The 26,027-nt window shown below is 39.9% G+C and overlaps 1 protein-coding gene across 1 annotated transcript in view; it reads right to left on the bottom strand.

Moving 5' to 3' along the window:
- Positions 1 to 26,027, bottom strand: part of jazf1b (JAZF zinc finger 1b) — a 237,428-nt gene that overhangs the window by 131,778 nt on the left and 79,623 nt on the right. Inside the window, exon 2 of the mRNA XM_059945062.1 lies at positions 377 to 449. Coding sequence (XP_059801045.1) covers positions 377 to 449 — 73 coding nt within the window. The remainder of the gene's footprint in view (positions 1 to 376; positions 450 to 26,027) is intronic.

The following is a 26,027-nucleotide window of genomic DNA, read 5'->3' as shown; positions in this document are numbered from 1 at the left end:
TGCACCCACACTGGAGTGACAGCCTTCCATGCAGCATAGGTGGTGATAGACAAGGAGACAAAGGTGTGGCTGTCAGCAGAGCCTAAGATCTTCTTAAGTATTGCCAGGAAAATTAGGTAATTTACTATCTGTGAACTGCTACTTTCACCATCGTGAATTTTCCACCCTTCTGCAAACATAAATTTGACAAAAAAAATCTCTGATTGAGTACCGAAAAGCTGGTAAGTATATAGCAGTAAGGTTTAAAATTTTGAAAGTAGGTCAAGTCCACTATATGTAAAGTGGTTTCACAAAGCTGCATACTTTCTTTTGTAATGAATGTTCGAAGACTGCACAAACCATTCATGAGGAATTTGTACAAAAAAATTCATCTTACCTGTTAACATAACTAAGAGCGACATAGGTTGGTTGTTGCAGTTCCTGTTTCTCTAACACCCGTGGATCAGTATCTGCAGGGGGATAAAAGAGTGCACAGACTTGTTAACAGTAGTCGTTAATAGAATAAAGTCCAGAGAAAAACAACATTAAGATCAAACACTGCTTAGCATTCAAGTAATGTACATTTTATAGCAAGTTACAACAACTTAGTAAATAATGAGCACAGCCCTACACCACTGAGGACATCTTCAAGAGGCAGTGCTGCAAGGTAGTGACATCTATTATTAAGAACTCTCACCATCTGTGACATGCCCTCTTCCTGTTACTGCCGTTAAGGAGGAGGTATAGTTCAAAACTCAAAGTAAACTTATTATCAAAAGTCATATATGACACAATATACAACAATGCGATTCATTTTTTTGCAGGCATACTCAATAAATCTATAATAGAGTAACAACCATAATAGATTCAGTGAAAGACTGCACCAACTTGGGCGTTCAATCAGTGTGCAAAGGACACAAACTGTGCAAATACAAAAAGAAAGAAATAATAATAATAAGCAGTCCTTATCAAGATCATGAGATAAAGAGTCTTTGAAAGTGAGTCCACAGGTAGTGGGAACATTTCAATCATGGGCATGTGAAGTTGAGTTCAAGACCCTGATGGTTGAAGGGTAATAACTATTCCTGAACTTGGTGGTGTGAGTCCTGAGGCTCCTGTGCCTTCTTCCTGATGGCAACAGTAAGAAGATGTTAATGCCCTGGGTGTTATGACGGATGCTGCTTTCCTGCAGTTTTCAAGTAGATGTGCTCAATAGAGGGAGGGCTTTACTGTGATGGACTGGGCTATATCCACTATTTTTAGTAGGATTTCCCGTTCAAGGGCAATGGTGTTTCTATACAAGGCTGTGATGTAGCCAGTCAACATACTCTCCAATACACATCTATAGAAACTTGTCAAAGTTTTAGATGACATGATAGACCTTCACAAACTCCTATGCTGCCGTGCTTTCTTCGTAATTGCCCAGGACAGGTCCTCTGAACTGATCAACACTGAGGAGTTTGAAGACTAACATGCAGTGATCCAGGAAGTTTCCTTCCCTCCACCATCAGATTTCTGAAACATCTGTGAACCCATGTTCATGAACCTTGTTGTTCCATTTTTGCTGTGCTATTTATTTTTGTGATTTATAGTACACCTATTTCTTTATACTGTATTGCTGTCTAATAACAACAATTTTTTTGTCATATACAATGCTTTCTGCTGCTGAAGCCCATCCAGTTCAAGGTTCGACGTGTTGTGTGTTCAGAGATGTTCTTCTGCACAGCACTGTTGTAACGTGCGGTTACTTGAGATACAATCACTTTCTTGGTAGCTTAAACCAATCTGGTCAGTCTCCTCTAACCTTTCTCATTAACAAAGCATTTTTGTCCACAGAACTACCATTTACTGGATTTTTTTTTTGTTTTTTTGCACTATTCTCTCTCAACTCCAGAGACTGTCAGGTGTGAAAATCAACTGCCTTTTCCTCCCAAAGATGCTGCCAGACTCACTGAGTTCCTCCAGCATCTTGTTGCTATCAATATCTCTCTCGTGTTTCTGATTATAAACAGTGTGTGGTTTTCAATAAAATCATTGCTTTGCTGTTATTTCCTGTATTACCTGCTGGGTAGCTGATAATTTTAAAAAAATTTCTTTTTTCTTACACAAGAATATAAGAAATAGGAACAGGAGTAGGCTATCTGGCCAGTCATGCCTGCTCTGCCATTTTAGGTCAATTCTTATCAGGAATGGAAAAAAAAGGAGACAGCCAGAACAAAAAGAAGGAGCAAAGCTGGCAGGGAATAAGTGAAACAAGAGGAAAATCTGCAGATGCTAGAAATCCAAACAGCACACACAAAATGCTGGAGGAACTCAGCAGGCCAGGCAGCCTCTACGGAAAAAAGTTCAGTCAGTGTTTCGGGCCGAAACCCTTTGGTAGGACTGGAAAAAAAAAGTAGATTTAAAAGGTGTGGGGGGGGGGGTTGAGAGAAAGACCAGGTGATTGGTGAAACCAGGGGTGGGGGGGGGGAAATGAAGTAAAGAGCTGGGAAACTGATTGGTTCAAAGATACAGGGCTGGAGAAGGTGGAGTCTGATAGGAGAGGACAGAAGGTCATGGAAGAAAGGAAAGGAGGGAAGATCACCAGAGGGAAGTGATGGGCAAGCAAGGAGATAAGGTGAGTGAGGGAAAAGGGGATGGGGAATGGTGAAAGGGGGGACATTACTGGAAGTTCGAGAAATCGATATTCATGCCATCAGATTGGAGGCTACCCAGATGGAATATAAGTTGTTGTTCCTTTAACCTGAGTGTGGTCATATCGGAATAGTAGAGGAGGCCATAGATGGACATATCGGAATGGGAATAGGAATGGGAAGTGGAATTAAAATGGGTGGCCACTGGGACATCCCACTTCTTCTGGAGGATGGAGCTTGGTGAAGCAGTCTCCCAATCTACGTTGGGTCTCACCCATGTATAGGAGGCCACACTGGGTGCACCGGACATAGTATATGACCCCAACAGACTCACAAGTGAAGTATCACCTCACCTGGAAGGACTGTTTGGGATCTTGAGTTGTAATGAAGGAGGAGGTATAGGGGCAGGTGTAGCACTTGTTCCACTTGCAAGGTTAAGTGCCAGGAGGGAGATCAGTAGGGAGGGATGAATGGACGAGAATCTTGTAGGGATCGATCCCTGCGGCAAGCAGTAAGTGGGAGTGGGATCCCATTGGAGATGGCTGATGTTCCAGAGAATTATGTGCGGGACACGGAGGCTAGTGGGGTGCTAGGTGAAGACAAAAGGAACCCTATCCTCTTACAAGTGAATCCAGGTGAGAAGGCAATGATAGACAGGTGAAGTGGGGGTGGGAAGAGAGACAGAATGATGTAAGAAGCTGGGAGGCGATAGGTGGAAGTGACAAAGGGCTGAAGAAGATGGAATCTGATAGAAGGGAATGAACTATGGAACAAAAAGAAGGAGGAAGGGAGGGGAACAGGAGAGAGGAATGAGTAGGTGATGGGCAGATTGAGGAGGAAAAAGGGGTAATAAGGCCAGAGGGACAAGGGAAGGAAAGGGTAGGACAGAGGTGAGACGTTACTGGAAGTGAGAGAAATGTCTAACTTAAAGGTGACTTGAAAGTATTTATGACCACCTTGCTATCAAAGCAAATAGTCAGTTGACATATAATGTGAAAGAATGACTAGATGCCTCCTTTGCTATATTTTATATGGTGCCAATTTTAAACTTCAACCTGGTGGGCCTTTGATTTAATATACCATTTAAAAGCCAGAATGTCTGACACTACAGCACACTGCTGCCACACTGATTTTTATGGTACAGACTCTCTACCCAAACTTAAAACACTCTTACTGGGAGGCAAGAGCAGTACCAAGTGACAAAAAAGGTAAAATATTCTTTACAATTTACAATTAATACTATATGGGAGGCAAAGGTTAGATCGATCTTAGAGTAGGTTGAAAGATCGGTACAAAGACTGAAGAGCCTGTGCCTAAAATGCTCCAATTGTTTTATAAAGCAATCTGCTCTGTAATATCTTTCTTTTCAACATTTAGGTAAAAAAATCTTTAAAGAGAATATTCTCTTTGTGCAGCTCTTCCAATTAAAGTTAAAAAGAATTGAAATGCAAGATAAAATGCGCAAATATATTTTCATGAATAAATGCATGACAATAAAAATTCTCCCAATTGTGCTCACTTTGGTTTGTCATCAGGTTTCTGAAATATCTTGTTATTAAAAGTATAAATCAAATACTTAAACTTCTCATGTCTATTATTATGCTGCAGATCTTGCTGTCAGCAGTCAAGGGAAGATTTTTACCCTTTGTCCCCCAACTGCTCCCAAAGTGGAACAGTCAGTCTGGAAGTCTGGTCTTGCATCATTTGTTTGAGTTTGCTGCCCTCTATGGGGGAACTGTGGCATCTATGAGCTCAGTAAACCAGCAGGAAAGCAGAATCAGAATTAGAATCAAGTTTAATATCATTGGCATATGTCGTGAATTCAGAGGGAAAAAAATTCAACCAGTCATAAAACTCTTAAGATGAAACAATGAATAAAAAAAGAGGGAAATAAAAATTATATTTTAGGTATTATATAGAAAATGAAAGACATAGGACAATAAGCAGAATTAGGCCATTTGACCCATCGTGTCTACCCCACCATTTAATCATGGCTGATCCTTTTTCTCCCCTCCTCAACCCCATTGCTCAGCCTTCCCCCCCGCATAACCTTTGATGCTGTGTCAAATCAACAACCCATCAATCTCCGCTTTAAATACACCCAACAACCTGGCCTCCACAGCTGCTTGTGGTAACAAATTCCATAAATTCACCTCCCTCTGGCTAAAGAAATATCTCTGCATCCCTGTTTTAAATGGATGTCCCTCTATCCTGAGGCTGTGCCCTCTTGTCCTAAACTCCCTCATAAAACTTCCTCACCATGTGAAACATTCATTCTGCATCCACATCTTTAAACATCCGAAGGGTTTCAATGAGATCCTCCCTCATCTTCCTAAATTCCCAGACCCACAAGGGTGTTCAGAACAAGGCCTTCCAAGTTCCTTTGGATTTTCTCCTTGTTTAGAAAATAGTCTGCCCATTTATTTCTACAACCAAAATGCATGACCAAGAGTTTTCCAACATTGTATTTCATTTGCCACTTTCTTGCTCAATCTCTTAATCTAAGTCATTCTGCAGCCTACCTATTTGCTCAACACTACTGCCCCTCCACCAATCTTCATATCATCTGCAAACTTGGCAACAAAGCCATCTATTCCACCATCTAAATCATTTGTATACAGCATAAGAAGAAGAACACCCAACACCAACCCCTGCAGAGCACCACTAGTCACTGGCAGCCAACCAGAAAAGGATCCTTTTATTCCCACTCACTGCCTCCTACCAATCATCCAATGCTCGAACCATGCTGGTAATTTTTCTGTAATACCATGAGCTCTTAGCATAGTAAACAGCTTCATGTGTGGCACCTTGTCAAAGGTCTTCTGAAAGCCCAAATATACAACATCCATGACATCTCCTTTATCTATCCTATTGTAATCTCCACAAAGATTTCCAGCAGGTTTATCAGGCAAGATTTTCCCTTAATGAAACCATGTTGACTTTGTCCTATCTGGTCCTGTGTCACCAAGTACTCCATAACCTCATCCTTAACAATTGACTCAACATCTTTCCAATCACTGACATCAGGCTAACTGGTCTATAATGTCCTTTCAGCAGCCTTCCACCTTTCTTAAAGAGTGGAGTGACATTTACAATTTTCCAGTCTTCTCGCACCATGCCAGAGTCCAATGATTTTTGAAAGATCATTGCTAATGTCTCCACAATCTCTACCACTACCTCTTTCAGAACCCGAGGGTGCAGTTCACCTGGTCCAGGTGACTTATGTACCCTTAGGTCTTTCAGCTTTTTGAGCACCTTCTCTCTTGTAATAGTAACTGTGCTTACTTCTCTTCCTTCACACTTTACAACATCACACTGCTAGTGTCTTCCATAGTGAAGACCGATGCAAAATACTCATTTAGTTCAACTGCCATCTCCTTGTCCCTTGTTATTATTTCTCTAGCTTCATTTTCTAGTGGTCCTATATCCACTCTCATCTCTCTTTTATTTTTTTACATATTCGTAAAAGCTTTTACTATCCACTTCAACATAGTTTGCTAGCTTGGCTTTCATATTTCATCTTTTCCCTTCTAATGATTCTTTTAGTTGCTCTCTGTAGGTTTTCAAAAGCTTCCCAATCCTTTATCTTCCAGCTAATTTTTGCTTTGTTGTATGCTCTCTCTTTTGTTTTTACATTAGCTTTGACTTCCCTTGTCAGCAAAGGTTGTACTATTTTGCCATCTGATTAAGAGACTATCTTTGACATGAGATCAAGTCAAAAGATATAAACGAGCAAAACATAAAACCACAAAACAGAAAAAAAACATGAAATTGTATGAGAGAGCAAGGTATAAACCTATATACCAGATTACCAGTCTCTCAAAATGCTGGAGGAACTCTGCAGGTCAGACAGCATCTATGAAAGGAAATGAACAGCTGACGTTTCAGGCCAGGGTTACGCCTTTCCATGATGATGCCTACCTACTGAGCTCCTCCAGAATTTTCTGTGTGTTTTGTACCTGAATTTCCAGCATCTGCAGAACCTCTTATGCTCAAACATGGGATGTTTTCCTTTCAAAATAACTTTTGAAGTGTTAACTCTCCTTCAAGGGGACAAGAAACCAGATATAAACAATTCTTCAGAATCTGACAGTAATTATTGCTTACGATGAGATTCCAGAGAGATTCAGTTCTAGCTATTTCATTGCCATTTAATTCACTCCATTACTGATGAATATCTGTCAGTGTCAAAGAAAATAAGGACAGTCTGTACAAGTACAGGATATCCTGTAGTTGAATGATGCAGTAATCATTCAGAGCACTCCCAGTACTCGATCGATAGCTGAATTATTTGTCTCTTCACCCTTCTATCCTCCACTTCTCATTACATGCATTATCGGCCTCACGTTTATGCAAGAAAAATGCAGGAACCTTGTATAATTAAAAACTTCCTTCACTGTCCATTCCCTAACTAACACTAACTTCTCATTCCCTTGATTTGATTTCAAAGTCAAAGCTGAGTTTCTGGTCAAGTGCAACGAAAAACGTACTTGTAGCAGCATCACAGGCACATAGCATCATAAACTTTGATCATGGCTACTTCATATTTTCAATATGAGGCAACATTAACTAATCCCCCCCCACCCCATAATATCTTTCAACAGGCCAGCAATTCAGCAGGTAAACCATTTTTTACATTTTCCTTCTTTCCCCATTGCCAGATATCTTGTTACCTTGCCTTGAATATCTGAATTCATGACTTCTTTCCCCATCTGGAAAATGCAGCCATGCTCTCAACTGTTTCTGAATTCCAGAGGAGAAAGCGAAAACTGAGGCTAATAAGAGATAAAGATGGTGGCAGTGATTGTCAGTGGGCTGCAGATAGTCACAGGCAAAGCCGCCTCAACCACTGAGCATATCTACATGAAACGCTGTTGCAGGAAAGTAGCATCCATCATCAGGGAGCCTAACCACCTGGGACTTGCTCTCTTTTCACTGCTGCCATCAGGAAGAAGGTACAAGAGCTTCAGGACCCACACCACCAGATACAGGAACAGTTACTACCCTTCAACCATCAGGATCTGAACCAGAGGGGATAACTTGACTCAATATCAATTGCCCCATCATTGAAATGTTCCCACAACCAATGGAGTCATTTTCAAAGACTCTTCGTCTCATGTTCTCGAAATTTATTGGTTATTTATTTATTATCATTATTATTTCTTTTTGTTGTATTTGCATAGATTGTTGCATTCTGCACTCTGGTTGAACACCCTCATTGGATGATCTTTCTTGATTCTGTTATGGTTATTATTCTATAGATTTATTGAATATGCCCACAAGAAAATGAATCTAGAGATGTACATGGTGACAACTATGTACTTTGATGATAAAATTTACTTTGAACTTTAAAAAGGAGTATAAAATGTTGTATTATTTTCTGGAATGAAGTTGTTTTCTGTATCAACTTTGGAGTTTATCATTTATCCTAAATTGATACAAGAGTTTGAGAATACAATAATACAATTTCATATTTGACAATACATAATTCAGTTGTCCAGTCAGTACATTTTCTGCCATAAACCTTATCAATTTCCCAAAGAACATATATCACAAAGACCCAAGTTCAGTTATATGAACCTGCAGACCCATTGCAATGTTATTGCTTCTGAAATGTCTAGCAAGCCACATAGTTGCACAAAAAAGTTATTTTTTTGTATTTCGAGATACAGAAAGGTGAGACATCCTACCAGCCCAATAAGCCAGCACCACCCAATGAACCAATTAATGCATCAACCTGCACATCATTGGAATGCAGGAGGAAACACAAACGTTCACGGGGAGAACATACAAACTCCTAACAGACAGCAGCGGAATTGGACCTAGGGCGCTGGTGCTGTAACAGTGTTGTGCTAACTGTGCTGTCCATAGTAATATAGTAATTAGCATCATGCTATTACAGTGGGCCCGTGGAATGTCCTGCCAGGGAAGGTGGTAGAAGCAGATCCATTAAGGATATTTAAGAGACTCTTAGATAGGAACACAATGATAGAAAAATGGGGGGCTTTATTGGAGGGAAGGGTTAGATTGATCTTAAAGACTAGATTAAAAGGTCAGTACAACATCAAGGGCTGAAGGACCTGTACTGTGATGTTCAATGTTCACTTCAATTAGAGCTGAACAGCCCAACATCTACCATGGCACAGAGTTTGTACACTGCACTCACAAGCCAATCAAGAATGCAAAGCTCTCCTTATGTATGTACATTTAGGATCCAGTAAAATTGGGAGCACTATCCTACAGACCAGTCTAACAATGGGCAGACAAAGTCATATTCAGACTCAATAGCTATCACAGATAACCCCCATATCTCAGTCGCACTTCTTTTCATCCACCATCAGATTTCTTAACTGTCCATGAATTCACAAATACTAATTTGCTTTCTAATGTTAGCTTACTAGTATTTTTTTTAAATATCTTGTACAACTGCCACGAAACAACAAATCTCACGCAGAAGTTGTTCCTAAAATGTTGAGTGTGGATCTTCAGGCTCTTGTAGCTCCATCCCGATGATGGTAATGAGAAGAGGGCATGTCCTGGATGGTGAGGGTCCCTAATGATACCAGCACTTCATGTTCTCTGTGGCTGTTATACTTTATTCTGTTTTTTTTTGCTTACCTTGATAAGCTTATTTGTCACGTGCATCAAAACATACTCTACCCATATCAACGACTGAGATGTGCTGAGGGAAGTTCTCAAGTGTACCCATTGTTGTGTATTTAATATTTCAGTAATATTGTAAAAATATTGTTTGATTAAACATCCTTGTTCACTTAAATAATTCACTCCAGCTAATATGTAGAAATACATGAACTGCATACATCATGAAACTACCATGTGTGATGTACTTGCCTTGCTTAAAGTAAACACATTTTGGACTCCCATGTCTTTCTTTTAATCAGTTTAATGTTTTGGAGTTACAAAACATAACAACTGTGCCCTCAGCCATCTCAATGCATTGTGTAATGATCTGACCTGTATGAAAAGTATGAAAAGATTTTCACTGTATCTTGGTACATGGCAGTAACAAGCCAATTTCAATTCCAATTCCACATCCCGCAACCCTGCTGTCTGCAACACACAAACACATCTTTACCTTGTGCTATCACTCTCCTAACGCCCCATTAACCCATTTGACCAAACGACCCCTACAACTCATCCCCACTGTTGGTTTAAGCACACTGTGAACTTCAGAGTGACTTGCAATGAGTGCTGAAACTACGCAGACTGCCCAACCATTGCCTTTAGTGCTGCTCTTTAAAATGACCAATTGCAACAAAATGGGACACAGGCTCCAGAGGCAGAGAGCTGTAACACGAGATAAGGTGTCATTTGGTGGAACGGAGTAAATGTCAGCTGCAGAACATGGAGATACCCACGCCAACTTTTCCATGTCATCAAGGTAATCCAGCTTCCACAAGAGAAGTGGCTACTAGAGAATCCAATTCCAAAGCTCATATTTGAAAGCACCAATATATACAATGATTAATATTTGCACAATTAAATTACTTCCAAGGTTGTTAAATGTCATTTCCAGTACACAAGTAAATAAAATAATTGTTAAACCGGATCTGATGCAGCACAAAAAAAAAACAGTAACAAAAAAACATGTAAGATAATTTATATACATGGACTGATCCTATTTACTGCACAATAAACTGATGCTAGGCACAGGAGTGTCTGTACTTAAGATAACTGACAGGAAATGATAAAGTAGTGCTAATGGAGAGTGTGGAGAGGTGGGTTAGTGCGTGGAGGTGTTGACCAGTCTTAATGCCTGGGGAAGTTATTGTTTTTTTATTCTGGTGGTCCTGGCGTGGATGGTACATAGTTTCCTCCCTGATAGGAGTAGGACAAACAGTTCATGAGCAGGGTGGGTGGGATCCTTCAGAGCCATTCCCAGCACCTTTCTTTATATATGCCTTGATGGCAGGTAGGCTGGTAATAAAACCAGATAGAAAACAAACTGATCTCACCCAAATTGCATTGACACAAAAAATGCATCTGGGATTACAAACTATAACAAATTCTTCTTAAGCCCATCACCCCTACTGGGAGAGCCCTCGGTCCTGACTGGCCACGTGATTTCTGCTTTCACCACACGACTTCATACATCTTCCAAGTGAATATCCTTCCTCTCCCAGGGATGAGGCTTTGTAACTGCTGTTGGTTATTTTGTAACTCTTGAGTTTTTATAGGATGAGGTTGCTAGGCCCATGCCCAACTCTACTTTTGCAGCCGGGCTCGGGGAACATCCATGGCAGAGATATATATAACTAATACTTTGAATATTAAACACATCATTTAGGTTCTACTTCATGCAGTTGGATAGTTTGGTACGGTGTTGCCACATCATATCAAATTAACAGGGATTATATCAGATTAGAAGAGATCAAAGATGTTTTTGAAGAGCTGTTTTATTTACCTGCAGTTAGATTACAAGTGCAGGAAAATATGTACAGTATATAACCGCACTTGCTTCATAAATGGAAATAACTGCCATTCCTCAATCTCAGGAAGGGAAGCAATTGTACAAATTCCAAGTGTGAAGTTTTAAAACCTGAAAAGGCTGGAAAAATGAAACTTGGGCTTATGGGTACAATTTACACATATTTACAAAAGCAGTAACAAATTGTTACAGTAAAAAGTTTTACAAATCAAAGACTCACCCCAAAGAATTAATGATGCTACAGGTGAAAATCTGTATTATCAAACCTTCCTATTGTAACGACAACTACTTTGTCATTTTATGCTATACTTTGTATAGCAAATTTCAAAGTAAATTACCAAAGTACGTATATGTCACCATATACTACCCTGAGATTCATTCATAGTAAATACAAAGAAACACAAAAGAATCAATAAAGAACTGTACACAACAAAGACAACAAACAGAATCAGAATCTGCTTTAATATCACCGGCATAAGTCGTGAAATTTGAACGACCAACGTGCAAAAAAAACTTGCCCAAATACAAAAAAGAAAAAAAAACTAAATAATATTAAATAAATGTCAAATCTATAAAACTGTGCTAACATTTTAGGCAAATACAGATAGCTAGGGTGCACACTACTGCATTTGTCAATGTGGAGTGGAGAACTAGTTTGAAAATCTGGCCGGAGCAAAGGATGTTGGGAATGGTGAGGTTGGAGCACCACAAGAGGGGTGTGGGACAGGAGGCAGAGGAGTACTGGAGCGGGGGCTGATGTGGGTGCAGACACATTAGAAACTGTCATTTGATTCCAAACAATTGATTTATTAATCATCAGAATGTCTCCTTGGTGCTTTCTACTCCTTCCTCTCTCCCTTCCTCCTTTCGCAACCATGATTCCCCTCTCCCTGCCCTCCTCCCACTTTCAGTCCACAATGGAGACCCACATCAGGATCACGTCTATCATCACTCACGTCATGAAATTTGCCTTTTCTTTGCAGTAGTACAGTGTAATACATAAAATCACTACAGTACTGTGCAAAAGTCTTAGACATCCTAGCTACATGCATGTGCCTATGACTTTAGCACAGTACTGCATATGTGGACAGAAAGTTATAGTCATTGCTATAGTATTTGTTGCAAACAAAAATTGTTGTTTTGAGGGTTTTACATTTGTAACAATTGAGCCATGTAGCTAATTTTTATTTTTTGGGTTGTAACAATTTTTGAAGATAATTCAGGAAAGACAATATGGGGAAAGCCTTTGAATCAAGAGGGCATGCATTAAGCTGGCACTTTTGCCTAAAAATTAATTTTATTGGACAATAGGAAGCCAGACAACACACATACCATAGTTACGAAATAAGTAACCTTCACATGTGACCTTTCCAGATGCACCAAGTTCCTTTCAGGATGTGATCAGACAAGATTTATTTTGATCTTGAAATCCTCTGGTAAACAAGCCTAATGCATCAGCTAAAGACAGTTCAAAGTTAACCTTTTGAGCTTGATGTTGACATTTCATGATAGTTAAAGTTCACTTGTCTAATTCATGCAGTAGACTAGTTTTGTACTGCGTTGTCAGTTTTCAAACCAGCAATAATCTTTGTTTTGAGCGTAGATTCTGAAAAATACAACCAATGTTTCTTTAAAGTTCAAAAGTTCATGATATACTACCTTGAGATTCATTTTCTTACAGGCATTCACAGTAGATCAGAGAAATATAATGGAATCAATGAAAACTATACACAAAGAATAACAACCAATGTACAAAAGATGACAAACTGCAATTACAAAAAAATTACTAATAAATAAATAATAAATAATTAATACCAAGAACATGAGTTGTAGAGTCCCTGAAAATGAGTTGATAGGTTGCATTGAATCATCAGTTCAGTGTTGAGCTGAGTGAAACTATCCACACTGGTTCAGGAGCCTGGTGATTGACAAGTCATAACTGTTCCTGAATGTGGTGCTTTGGGATCTAAGGTTCCTGTACATCCTTCCCGACGGTAGCAGTGAGAAGAAAGCATGGCCTGGATGATCGGTGTCCTTGATGATGGATAAATCTAAATTAACTTTTTTTTGTAGTTCAATGTACATTTGCTTTTGCTGCTGATTCCCAGACCACAACCACCAACACCAAACCCCTAACCTCAGTCCTTTTCTATGAGACATTAGGACCATAAAATGAACTGTTCAAGAAACTTCAGGGGTACAACATCTGTAGGGGTGAGGAGAGGGAAGGAACTGTTGACATTTGGGTCTCACACCAAAACATCAACACTTCTTTTCTCCTACAGACACAAAATGCTGGAGGCACTCAGCAGGCCAGGCAGTATCTATGGAAAAGAGATAACAATCAATGTTTCAGGCCAAGACCCTTCATCAGCACTGGAGAAAAGATGAGAAGTCAGGATGAGAATTCTTTTCCCTCGACAGATTCTGCTTTACATGTTGAATTCTTCCAGAAGTTTGTTTTTATTTGCTCCACTTTCCACTTATGTCTCCTTTAGAAATTACTTTCAATTCGTGGCCATCAAGCAACATGCATCAGAATTAGGACAGACAGACTGAGTAACAGGCTGTGAGACTAATGAATATCTTGCCACCATCTTGTCTCATTACTAGGACAGCAAGATGTTTGCTGTTTACCTGTGCTGCACACTAAATGCATTTTGAATTACAGGTTTCCCCCACTATCCGAAAGTAGAGCATTCCTATGAAACCTTTTGTAAACCGAAAAAGCGTAAAGCAAAGAAGCAATTACCATTAATTTATATGGGAAAAATTTTTAAGCGTTCCCAGACCCAAAAAAATAACCTACCAAATCATACCAAATAGCGCATAAAACTAAAATAACACTAACATATAGTAAAAGCAGGAATTATATGATAAATACAGTCTATATAAAGTAGAAATAATGTACATACAGTGTATTATACTACAGTTAATTTATATTACATGTTGCTGTTAATAGTTTCACAAAGTAACCAAAATCAGAATTGGGAAGATATAGCCAAGACTGATTTGTAGAAAAAAATCGGCACATACACACATGCACCAGCCCCCGCAACGCTTCACGGTCATAGCAGTCTTTCTCAGGGTAAACACAAGTTTGAATGGGGGCACCTTTTCTCGTAAAAGCAAAAATCCTCTTCGGATTTCTTTTGGTTAGCGAAAACAGGTACTAATGTAGGTCTTTTGTAAAAGTGAAGTGGCATAATGCGAACATTAGTAAAGCTGGGGACACCTGTATATTTTATTAACATATTTGTGGTAGTATTTTCTTTTGTGATTTATCTATTGTAAGTGCACTGTGGTCCGGAAGTATGTTGTTTCATTTGGTTGTATATAATAAATTTTAACATGAATGCATCCCTGCTTGGTTAGAGGTAAAATCAGAATCAGGCTTAATAGCAATGGCATATGTTGTGAAATTTGTTGTACAGCTGTACATCACAATATATAAAAACTGTGGATTATATATACACATACAAAAAAAATGTTAAATTAAATAAGTAGTGGAAAAGGAGGAAAAAAAATGTAGTGAGGTAGTGCTCATCGGTTTAATGTCCATTCAGAAACCTGAATGCAAAGGGAAAGAAGCTTAATGATGGATGCCACTGTTTTGAGGTATTGCTCCTTGAAGATGACCTGGATGCTGTTGAGGCCAGTGCCCATGATGCAGACGACCGAGTTCTCCGCTTGCTGTAGCTTATTTCGATCCTGTGCGGTGTCCCCGCCCTACCAGACGGTAATGCAGCCTGTCAGAATGCTCTCCATGGTACATCTGTAGAAATTCACAAGTGTCTTTGGTCACATACCAAATCTCCTCAAAATCCTAATGAAATATAGCCACTGTCATGCCTTCTTTGTATCTGCATCAATATGTTAGGGCCAGATTAGAAATGCTTCTAGTGCAGAGTGTAATAGCTTGTAATTTCAAAAAGGTGAGTTTTACTGTTTGTGTTGTCATTCCTTGAATTTCAGGTCATCTATGCTCCGAATGAGTTAAGAAATCATTTTCATGCAGGTGTTCCTCATGATATGAACAGCTTCCATAACTTGGCACATGATAACTGACTGAAACTGAGATCACAGCCGGAGCATCTTCGGATTCAGCCTAACTCTGGAGCAGAAACTTTTACTGTGGCTTTCCACAGAGAAACATAGACCCTTCAACTTCTCACAATGAACACAGTTGCAACCATGGAGAGCAGGTCACCTCATGAATACAGAAAGTGTTGCTCCCTTAATTCACCTATAATTACTGCCAACCATTACACATGAGAGACAGGGCAGAGGGAAGGTTAAAACTGGTCTTCAACATCTCCCTGAGCAGCACCACCATTCCAACGTGCTTCAAGGCCGCCACCATTGTCCCCGTGCCAAAGAAGTCTTCAGTGTCCTGCCTAAATGACTACCTTTCCGTTGCACTTACATCCATCATCATGAAGTGTTTTGAGAGGCTCGTCATGAGGCATATCAAGACCCTGCTGCCCCCCTCACTGGACCCCTGCAGTTTGCGTACCGTCCCAACCGCTCAACAGATGACGCCATTGCCACCACCTTCGACCTGGCCCTAACCCAACTGGACAAAAAAGACACATATGTTCGGATGCTGTTCATGGACTTCAGTTCAGCATTCAACACAATCATCCCTCAGAAACTGATTGGAAAGCTGAACCTACTGGGCCTGAACACCCCCCTCTGCAACTGGATCCTAGACTTCATGACTGGGAGACCTCAGTCAGTCCGGACTAGGAGCAGCATCTCCAACACCATCACACTGAGCACAGGGGCTCCCCAGGGTTGCGTGCTCAGTCCACTGCTGTTCACTCTGCTGACCCACGACTGTACTGCAACACACAGCTTGAACCATATCATCAAATTCGCCGATGACATGACCGTGGTGGGTCTCATCAGCAAGAACGAGGAGTCAGCTTACAGAGAAGAGGTGCAGCAGCTAATGGACTGGTGCAGAGCCAACAACCTGTCTCTTAATGTGAACAAAACAAAAGAGATGGTTGTTGACTTCAGGAGGGCACGGAGCAACCACTCCCCGCTGAACATCGACGGCTCCCTGGTAGAGATCATAAAGAACACCAAGTTTCTTGGTGTTCACCTGACAGAGAATCTCACCTGGTCCCTCAACACCAGCTCCGTAGCAAAGAAAGCCCAGCAGCGTCTCTACTTTCTGCGAAGGCTGAGGAAAGTCCATCTCCCACCTCCCATCCTCATCATATTCTACAGGGGTTGTATTGAGAGCATCCTGAGTAGCTGCATCACTGCCTTGTTCGGAAATTACACCATCTTGGATCGCAAGACCCTGCAGCGGATAGTGAGGTCAGCTGAGAAGATCATCGGGGTCTCTCCTCCTGCCATCACAGACAATTACACTACATGCTGTATCCACAAAGGGAATAGCATTATGAAGGACCCTATGCACCCCTCATACAATCTCTTCTCCCTCCTGCCGTCTGGGAAAAGGCTCCGAAGCATTCAGGCTCTCACGTCCAGACTATGTAATAGTTTCTTTCCCCATGCTATCAGACTCCTCAATACTCGAAGCCTGGACTGACACCTTGCCCTATTGTCCTGTTTATTATTTATTGTAATGCCTGCACTGTTTTTGTGCACTTCATGCAGTCCTGTGCAGGTCTGTAGTCTAGTGTAGCTTTCTCTGTGTTGTTGCTGTTTTTTTTTACGTAGTACAGTCTGGTTTTTGTACTGTGTTGTGTAACACCATGGTCCTGAAAAACATCGTCTCATTTTACTATGTACTGTACCAGCAGTTATGGTCGAAATGACAATAAAAGTGACTTGACTTGACTTGACTTGATATCCCATGCTCTTTCATTATTATTTATATATTTCCTCTTTTTCAGCTCTGACACTCTCCAGTGTGATTTTTCTTCCATTTTACATTAATGTTTCAGCCTCTAAGCTTTCCTGTGGTTACGTTTGTTGTCCTCATGTAGTCCAAATAAACTAAGTCAGTGTATTCCTACAGTGGAAAGCTCAAATACTCAATTTTCCCTCTAGTTCACACAAATAATGTGAAGGGGATAGGCGATGATGTCACTGTATCGTGACAATTTTTTGAACCAGGGCCTTCTTTGCCTAACAATTTCAAAGTTCAATAGAAGAGTGGATAGGTACATGGATGGTAGGTGTATGGAGGGCTATCGGTGTAGGTCGATGGAAGTAGGCTGTTGAAATGGATCAGCACACACATGATGGGCCAAAGGGCCTATTTCTGTGCTGTACTTTTCTATGACTCTGACTCTAAACCAGCAAAATGCAGTGTCCCTCAACCACCTGCCACAGAAACTCTTAATTCCACCCACTCCTGCCCACCACCTGCCATTTTGCTGGGTGCAGTCTGTTTTAAGTAAACAATCACTAACTCACAGTCGGTTTAACAAAGTGCCTCACAAGAGGATTTACGAACTGAACTTGACACTAATGATAAGGCAAAAGACCAATAGTTTATTGAAAGAGGGAGGATGCAAGCAGCAGCAATTCAAAGGCAAGGAAGCAAATTTAGTTAAGGAACTTGGCATTTAGGGCTGAGCACACATCTCTTTAACAATAAAATGTTAACCAGCAATTCAGTATTTCACTTCAAAATTAACAACATAAGGACAGAAACAAATAGTGCAGCAATCCGAGACATTAACCTTTCTTTGGAATTGTTCCATCTTGGATGCTGACCCACCTACCGCATATTTCCAATATTTTCTTCTCTTGTTTTCCAGTTTTAGGACCTTTTGTCCTGATGCTGTTGGCTACAGGATTAGCATTGAAAGCCAACAGACTTGGTAAAGTTGTTGCTTGCTTTGCCTTAGCTGAGAGCATTACTTTAAATATATTATTCACATCATATAAGACAGTGATAATAAACCTGCTAGATTCTAGCAGATGCCTACAGGTGTACCATGGAGACCATCCTAACCATATGCATCACCGTCTGGTATGGAAGGGCCACTGCAAAGTCAAAGAAAAAGAAACAGAGGGCTGCAAACTCAGCCAGCTCCAATATGGGCACTAATCTCATCACCAGTGAGAAAATCTTCAAAAGGCAATGCATCAAGATGGTAACATCCATCATTAAAGATCATCAGCATTCACGATATGCCCTATTCTCATTACTACCATCAGAGAGGAGGTTCAGGTGCTTGAAGACATAAACTTAACATTTTAGGAACAGTTTCTTCCCCTCTGCCATTAGATTTCTTAATAGTCATTGAACTCATGAACACTACCTCACAATTTTGCTCTCTTTACACTTCTTTTTCTATTTCTTATTGCAATTTATAGTTTTTAAAATATTTTAATGTATTGCACAGTACTCCTGCCGCAAAACAACAAACTTCATGGCATGTGTCAGTGATAATAAATCTATTTCTGATTCAAAGTTCAAAGTTATAAGTAAATTTGTTATCAAAGTATCTAATATGTCACCATATACTACCCTGAAATTCATCCCCTTGTAGGTATTCACAGAACAAACAAGTACCATAGAATCAATGAAAAACTACACACAAAGACTGTCAAACAACCAATATGCAAAAGAAGACAAACTATGCAAATATTAAAATTAAGTACAAATAAACATGCAAATAAATAATACTGAGAACATGAGTCCTTGAAAGTAAGTCCACAGGTTGTGGAATCAGAGTTGAGGTGAGTGTAGGTATTCTCGCTGGTTCAGGAGCCTGATGGCTGAAGGGTAATAATTGTTCCTGAACCTGAAGGTATGTGACCTAAGGGTCCTGTAGCTCCTTCCTGGTGGCAGCAGTGAGAAGAGACCATGGCTTGGATAGTGGATTCCAAGCCATTCTTAATACAAGTTATACTTAGTGTGTTTTTCCATTGCTGGAGAGATCCTGATACCCAAAAAACATTAATTGGCTCTCTTATGTTGCTTTCTTAACAATGAAAACTGAGCACAGAAGATGGGAACATTGAGATCACAGGAAGCAATTGATGAAATACAGATATAGGCTAAAATATATCTTGCTTTCTTTAATAAGAGATTGGACAGGCTACTCCCAACTACCAACCTGTTGGGATATAGTACAGAATGTTAGATTATTTAACGGTATCCAGGGAAGCAAAAAACAAAGATTATGCCCGAGTCTGGATTTCTATACATTAGTTCAAACCTCACAAGTTTAGCTTAATGTAGACATCTGTTTCTCTTCATCTTTATGAAGACAAATGCATCACATTTCAAATGACTCACACATTGTAAATTTGCCGCTTAGGTCACAAGAATGCAGGACCAAACACACGGTATTTAATACTAGTAACTGCTTCAGAGGAAATAATTACAGAAATATCATTTTGGAAGCGGCAAGGTTCTGATAAAAGTGGAAGTACATTAAGACTGCAACATTTAAGCACAGCACCATCGCAAATAAACAGCAATACCTCCCTGCCTGGTTTGAGGTGATGTATTATTATTGTAGAGTGTACTAGTTTGCAACTCAAGAAAAAGTTAAGTTTTATTGTTCACGTTGCCATTGCTTAAATTTCAGGCCATCTATACTCTGTATGATTTAACAAATCACTTATATGTGGGTGTTCCTCGTGATTTAAACAGTCCTTGTAGCTTGGTACATGACAACTGACTCAAATTATGAGATCAAAGCTAGACTATTTTTCAGTTTCATTTATTTACCACAAGTACCTCGAACACAGAGTGAAATCTGTTTGTCAGATTCAGATTCATTTCTTTATCACATGTACATTAAAAGATGCAGTGAAATGCACTGTTTGCATTAACAACCAACACAATTTAACAATGTGGTGAGGGCCCTTGTGGCTTGCAGAAAAACAAGAGATTCTGCAGATGCTGGAAACATGGAGCTACACAAACAAAATGCTAGAGAAACTCAGCGGGTCAAACAGCATCTGTGGAGGGAAATAGAGTCGACATTTTGAGCCAAAGTTCTTCATTAGGGCTACAAAACAACTAAAGCAGCCCTGATCAACAGGATAAAAGATGGGTGCTTCTGGCATTCTGGGCATATGGGAAAACTTTGCTCTCTCAATGACTGAAATCATATATAATGCTGCCCTTCAGTATGATAGAGGCTTTCTGACTTCTTTTCCCCTTTCTTTCCAGTCCTCTAATGAAGAGATTTGGTCTGTTCATTCCTCTCCATAGATGCTGCCTGGACTTTTGAGTTCCTCCAGCATATTATGTGTGATAGCTTGCCAGTGACTGTGCCATCCTTATCCTGAGAAAGAACTTCAGTCCACACTGGATCAAACATAACGCAACTTTATCACTTAACGCACAGAAGACCAAGGTGGAGCCTGCCTCAGTATCTGCCTTTCCCAAGGTACTAATATTCTCAATGAGACTTAGCTCAAGATCCATTTTGTTTTGGTGAACTGCTCCAATCCAATTTCATGGAACATGGTTTGTAGGACACCAGATCTATCCTGATAAGAAACCTAGGTGACCTACCAATGGAGATCTACCATCAAAGATGTCTCCAAGAGATGCTATGCATCAATTGGAAGGACTCTCTACTAACACCAGCCTCCACAGAAGTCAATTGTCCTTCTGCACTAAGTCCAGTGACCAGACATTGCGCCATTTTGTCTTCTCCCAAAACAAACCTTCAAATCGCAACTGCCCCCATGGTCCGACATCCTACAGCAGTCAGAGGAAATGCACAAGAACAGATGAAGCCATCGAGAGCTTGAGGTGTGGGACGGGTAGAAACCATCAAATGGATTTGATCACATCTTCCACCAGGCAGCAACCTACTTCAGGCAGAAGCATTCTCACCTCAAGCAACACACACACAGAATGCTGGAGGAACAGTGAAAAGAGAGTGGTGAGTGCGTGGATCGTCCTACTATGGATGATGGTAGACACAGATACACCAGGTACATTTAAGAAATTCTTAGATAGGCGCATGGATGATAGAAAAATAGAAGAATTATAGGAGGGTAGTGCTAGATTGATCTTAGAATAGGTTAAAAGACTGGCATAAGTGCCAGCCATGGGCCAAAGTGCCTGAACTGTGCAGTACTGGCTGTTCTGTGTTCTATTGTGGACCGACAGGCCTGTACTGAGCTGTAGTGTTCTATGTTCTATAAATCAGCAAGTCAGGAAGCATCTATGGAGGAAAATAAAAAGTCAATCATTTCTGGCTGAGACGCTTCTTCAGGACTTGTGTCTACCATTTTTATCTCAACATCGCAGAAAGAGAAGGAGAATAGGTGGAAATGGAATGAAGATACATTTAGGAATTTTCAAGAGACGTTTAGTTAGGCACATAGATGTGAGGAATATAGGAGACTGACATTGTAGAGGAAGAAGAGATATGTTTAGTTGATCATTTGATTGCTAACTTAATTGGCTTGGCACAACTTTGTGGGCTGAAGGGCCTGTTCCTTTGTTGTACTGTTTTATGCCTAATTGGTACCTTGAAATTAGTTCTATACCTACACTACCTACATCCCTCTAAATCGTTCAACAAAGTTCTCCAAATAGTGATGCCAGGATTAATTAGTTGAATTAAAGTAGCCAAGTCAACATTGAATTAAAGTAGCCAAGACTCATATTGATGGCCTGTATTTTGCAATAATCAGTTTTAGTGATAAATAAACCAAGAAACTTGACAGCAATCTCCGAAGTACACACACACACAAAAAAAATCCAGTAGATTTTAAATAAAGATTCCCAGCTCCTCCAGAGCAAGGGTCCCCAACCTCGGGTCCACAGCCTAAAAAGAGGTTGGAAACCTCTGCTGTAAAGAATATAACATTTTCCCCATGAAATAGTGAATTTTTATTCTGACAAGAACTCAAAAAAAAATTAGATTTTGTCACACAGGATGTCAATGAGCATATTAATTTCTATTTACTGAACAGCATTTTCTCTGTCCTGAAAAATCTAATCTGTGTATATTTTAATTTGTTCTTTAAAATACTTAAAATATTTGTCAAATATTATGCATTTTGATTACTCATTTGCTGCCAATGCATAATCACTTAAGATCCATGTGAACAGAAGCTGGATACTACCAGAAGAAGAGAAATCCATGCCACACAGGGCTTCACATCTCTGTGGACATTTTCAATGTCAAAGACGAATGCCACCCCTTTGCTGTTGAGCGCAAATTCCAAGCTTAAAATTTAACTTGCACAGTGAATAACCAGAGGCTGATGTCTCGACAACTGACAGCAAGGCCACCAACAAAGGGATGATTAACTGAGAGATGCTGAAAAAGCCAGAATTGCAGTAGAGAGATTGCAAAAGAATGTAAGCCCAGAAAGGTGTGTAAACAAAGATCAGGGTTTAAAAAGAAATTAAATTGTTGCTTGAACTGGAACCAATTTACATCAGTAAGCATGCTGAATTCAATAAACTGATGAGATGGGATGTGAGAGGCAGGCTTTTGATTGACTCAAGTTTATGTTCACTAATACACCAGAAATGAATTTTTTGGTGGTCCCAAGATAACAGAGGTATGGAGAATTTAGCAGCAGAGGCAGAGTTAAAGAAATCAAAATGATGGTGTGAATGTGTGGTGAAAAACCCATTATGGAGTTAAATTCCACTGGAATCTCAGGATCAGCTACACAGAGCTGGAGGGCACCGAGCCTCACAGATACATTGCATATATACCAAAAGGTGCCGGAAAACAGCCAATAACATCATGAATGATCCCACTACTCTGCTCATGGACTGTCTGTCCCACTCCCATTAGGGAAGAGGCTACTTAACCAGGACCACCAGACTCATAAACAATTAATTTCCCCAAGCAGTAAGGCTGATTATCATCTCCACTCTAACCCACACCACCACAGCCACTACTTTAAAATCTACTGTCAGAGTTACCATATGTACAGATACTCCCATCCCTAGGGTCACTTTATAGACTTACAATCAATCTATGCATAGAAACCATCTTACGTATTTATACTTATTTTGTGTTTTTTAAATTATTATTCTGTTCTTTATCATATTGTGTTTTTAGTGCTGCATCAGATCCAGAGTAACAATTATTTTGTTCTCCTTTACACCTGAGTACACTGCTGGAAATGACATTAAACGAGCTGGAATCTTAACTTTTCAACCTTGCATAAAGTAGGTGAATTAATTTAAGCGATGGCTTACTGAACGCTACGGGGTAGTGTACAATCCCAAATGCACAGTTAAAAGTTCTGAATTTTCATCTCATTACCCTCCAAAGTGAACAAGTAGTCTACCTTTGTTAGGTACACCTGCTTGTTAATAGATATCTAATCAGCCAACCACGTGGCAGCAACTTAGTGCACAGAATCATGCAGCCATGGTCAAGAGGTTCAGACCAGGCACCAGAACCGGGAAGAAATTTGATCAAAGTAACTTTGACTGTAGAATGATTATTGGTGCCAGACAGGGTGATTTGAGTATCTCTGAAACTGCTGATGTTCTGGAATTGTTCTGCACCACAGTCTCTAGCGCAGGGTTTCCCAACCTCTTTTAGGCAATGGACCTCTACCATTAACAGAGGAGTCTGTGGACCCCAGGTTGGGAATCCCTGCTACAGAATTTACAAAGAACGGTGAGAGAAATAAAAAAAAGACAAACAGTGAGTGGCAGCACTGTGGGTGAAAATGCCTTGTTAATGAGAGGGGTCAGTGAGGAATGGCCAGTTTGGTTCAAGCTGACAGAAAGGCAACAATAACTTAAATAATCGCACATTACAACAGTGGCGTGGAGAAGAACATCACTGAAAGCACAATACGTCAAACCCTGAAGTGCATGGGCTGCAGCAGCCGAAGGCCACAAATATACACTCACAGGCTACTTTATTAGGTACAGGAGACACCTAATGAAGTAGCCACTGTGTGTAATTTAAGTGATTTACAGTCAAAGATCATTTGCTGAAGAATAATTCCTTTCCTAACCTGTCTGTATGAGCATAGAGCCTTCCTGCCTGTTCTTCTTAATTACACAACCTTTATTATGAAAAGAAATCTTCTGAGGCCAATGACCAGGCCTCACTCAAATGGCAACTGAATTGGCAATTTCCCCACCACCTCTAATTTTCAATTAGCCACTACTCTGTTTTGCAGGAGCAAATAAAACACGTTTATTATCAGAATATCATCGCTACTTTAGTTGTGTAGATTTTTAAATACACCCAGTGAACTTTATTTTTATAACTTGAGGCTTTTGCTGAACTTAAATAAGGCTGTATGGCAACCAGATTTTCTTTTACTTCAATAACTCAATCATCAGAAAATTGTTTTCATTCAAATTTGGATATTTTTTGTTGTATGCAGCATGCATTATTTTCCACTCAATAAAATGAACCTAATCTGTGAATATTTCAGGAAATATTTGGAAAGGGATAAGTGAAACCAGACAGCATCTTCCTTCTGACAGTAGCTGCATTTATATAATTGTAGTACTGCCCTGTAATAAAATCTAATAAAAAAGGGTGCAATGTAACACTTGTGAAGAAGACTACCTATTACCATTTCCTTGTCACCAGAACAGAAACTTAAAATAGTTTATCACATTATTATCAGGTGATGGTTGCTGACTAATCAGGGGAGGATGCTGAGTGGTAAAAAAAACGTGGGACTTAAAGTTCAAAGTACATTTTATTATCAAAGTATGTATAAATTATATCACCCTGATTTTTCTGCTTAACAGGCAGCCACAAGACAAGAAACCCAAAAGAACCTGATTTTAAAAAGTCCAATACCTAATGCACAGAGAGAGAAAAAAGAAACAAATTGAATCAAATCATACAAATAATAAAGCCAGGTTCAGCGTTCAGAACAAAATTGAGTCCATAAACCGAAACCAGGAGCAGCTGGAGTCGGCCCATAGTCACGGCCTCAGTCCGTCACACAGGGGCAAATCACCACTAAGCCCACAGCAGTCCGGGCATGACACAACCTCAGCTTCAGCGCCGAGCAAAACATCGCGGAGCAGAACTGGCTCGATCCTCCCCTCCGACCCGATGTCTTGCCTTTTCTGTCCAACTGTCCCAGCGTTTAAATAGTCCAAGCACCAGGTCTTCCGAGCCCCAGTCCTACAGCTCCACTTCACTTGCTCCGACTCGTCTCCGACACCAACTCCATCCAATTCCATCCTCTCCTAGAACACACCTCAACCTCACTCCAGCTCAACTCTCAGATGTCCCTCACCTTTGCTCACCTCTTCACTATTTGCAGTGATCATTTACTAAAATTTTCCATATATAAAGTGTTTATTAATAGAGCATTTAGTCTAATTTCCTGCTTTGAGATCCACTTGCAAGCTGTCACCCATGTTCAGAAGCACCATCTTAAACCGGAAATTGACTGGGGTCTTGGTGGCTGAAGAGAGGGAATGAGGAATCTTGTTCTTCAATTCTCCAAACAATTGAGCAATTGGATCTTGCCAGACACTAATGACAATGTTGGATTGGGTTGTATAATTGCTATTTTTTTGTAGTTTAACTTTCCTATGCTTGCTTGTATTTTTATATATTGTTCATTGAATTTTCCAGTAATTACAGTACAGTTGCTTTTGTATTTTTCTAGAAACTTCTTTGTTTACAGTAGGTGTCATGCCATTTGAATCTGGCTAATTATATAGAGTAATTGTTATCACTGGAATTTTTGTTATCTCTAATCTGAGACAACCATTACTAATTTTTCTTTTTTTCCCCCCTTTTTTCATTCTCTCAGCTCCTTTTCCTTGTTCGCTTTCCACTCACCCTCAAACATCCGGCTATTGAACTTCTGAGGATAACTTCACTCAACTTTGCTCGCCCCATCATTGAAATTTTACCACAACCAAAGGACCCACTTTTAAGGACTCTTCAACTCATGTTTTTGATATTTATTGCTCATTTATTTATTATTATTTCCTATTTTTGTATTGCACAGTTGGCACTCTGGTTAAACACATTAGTTGGACAGTCTTTCATTGATTCTATTAATGTTATTATTCTATAGATTTA

The sequence above is a fragment of the Hypanus sabinus genome, chromosome 20 (genome assembly GCF_030144855.1).
Source record: "Hypanus sabinus isolate sHypSab1 chromosome 20, sHypSab1.hap1, whole genome shotgun sequence".
Taxonomy (NCBI): domain Eukaryota; kingdom Metazoa; phylum Chordata; class Chondrichthyes; order Myliobatiformes; family Dasyatidae; genus Hypanus; species Hypanus sabinus.
The sequence above is the reverse complement of the archived record's forward strand: the minus strand, read 5'-3'. Positions and strand labels throughout refer to the sequence as shown.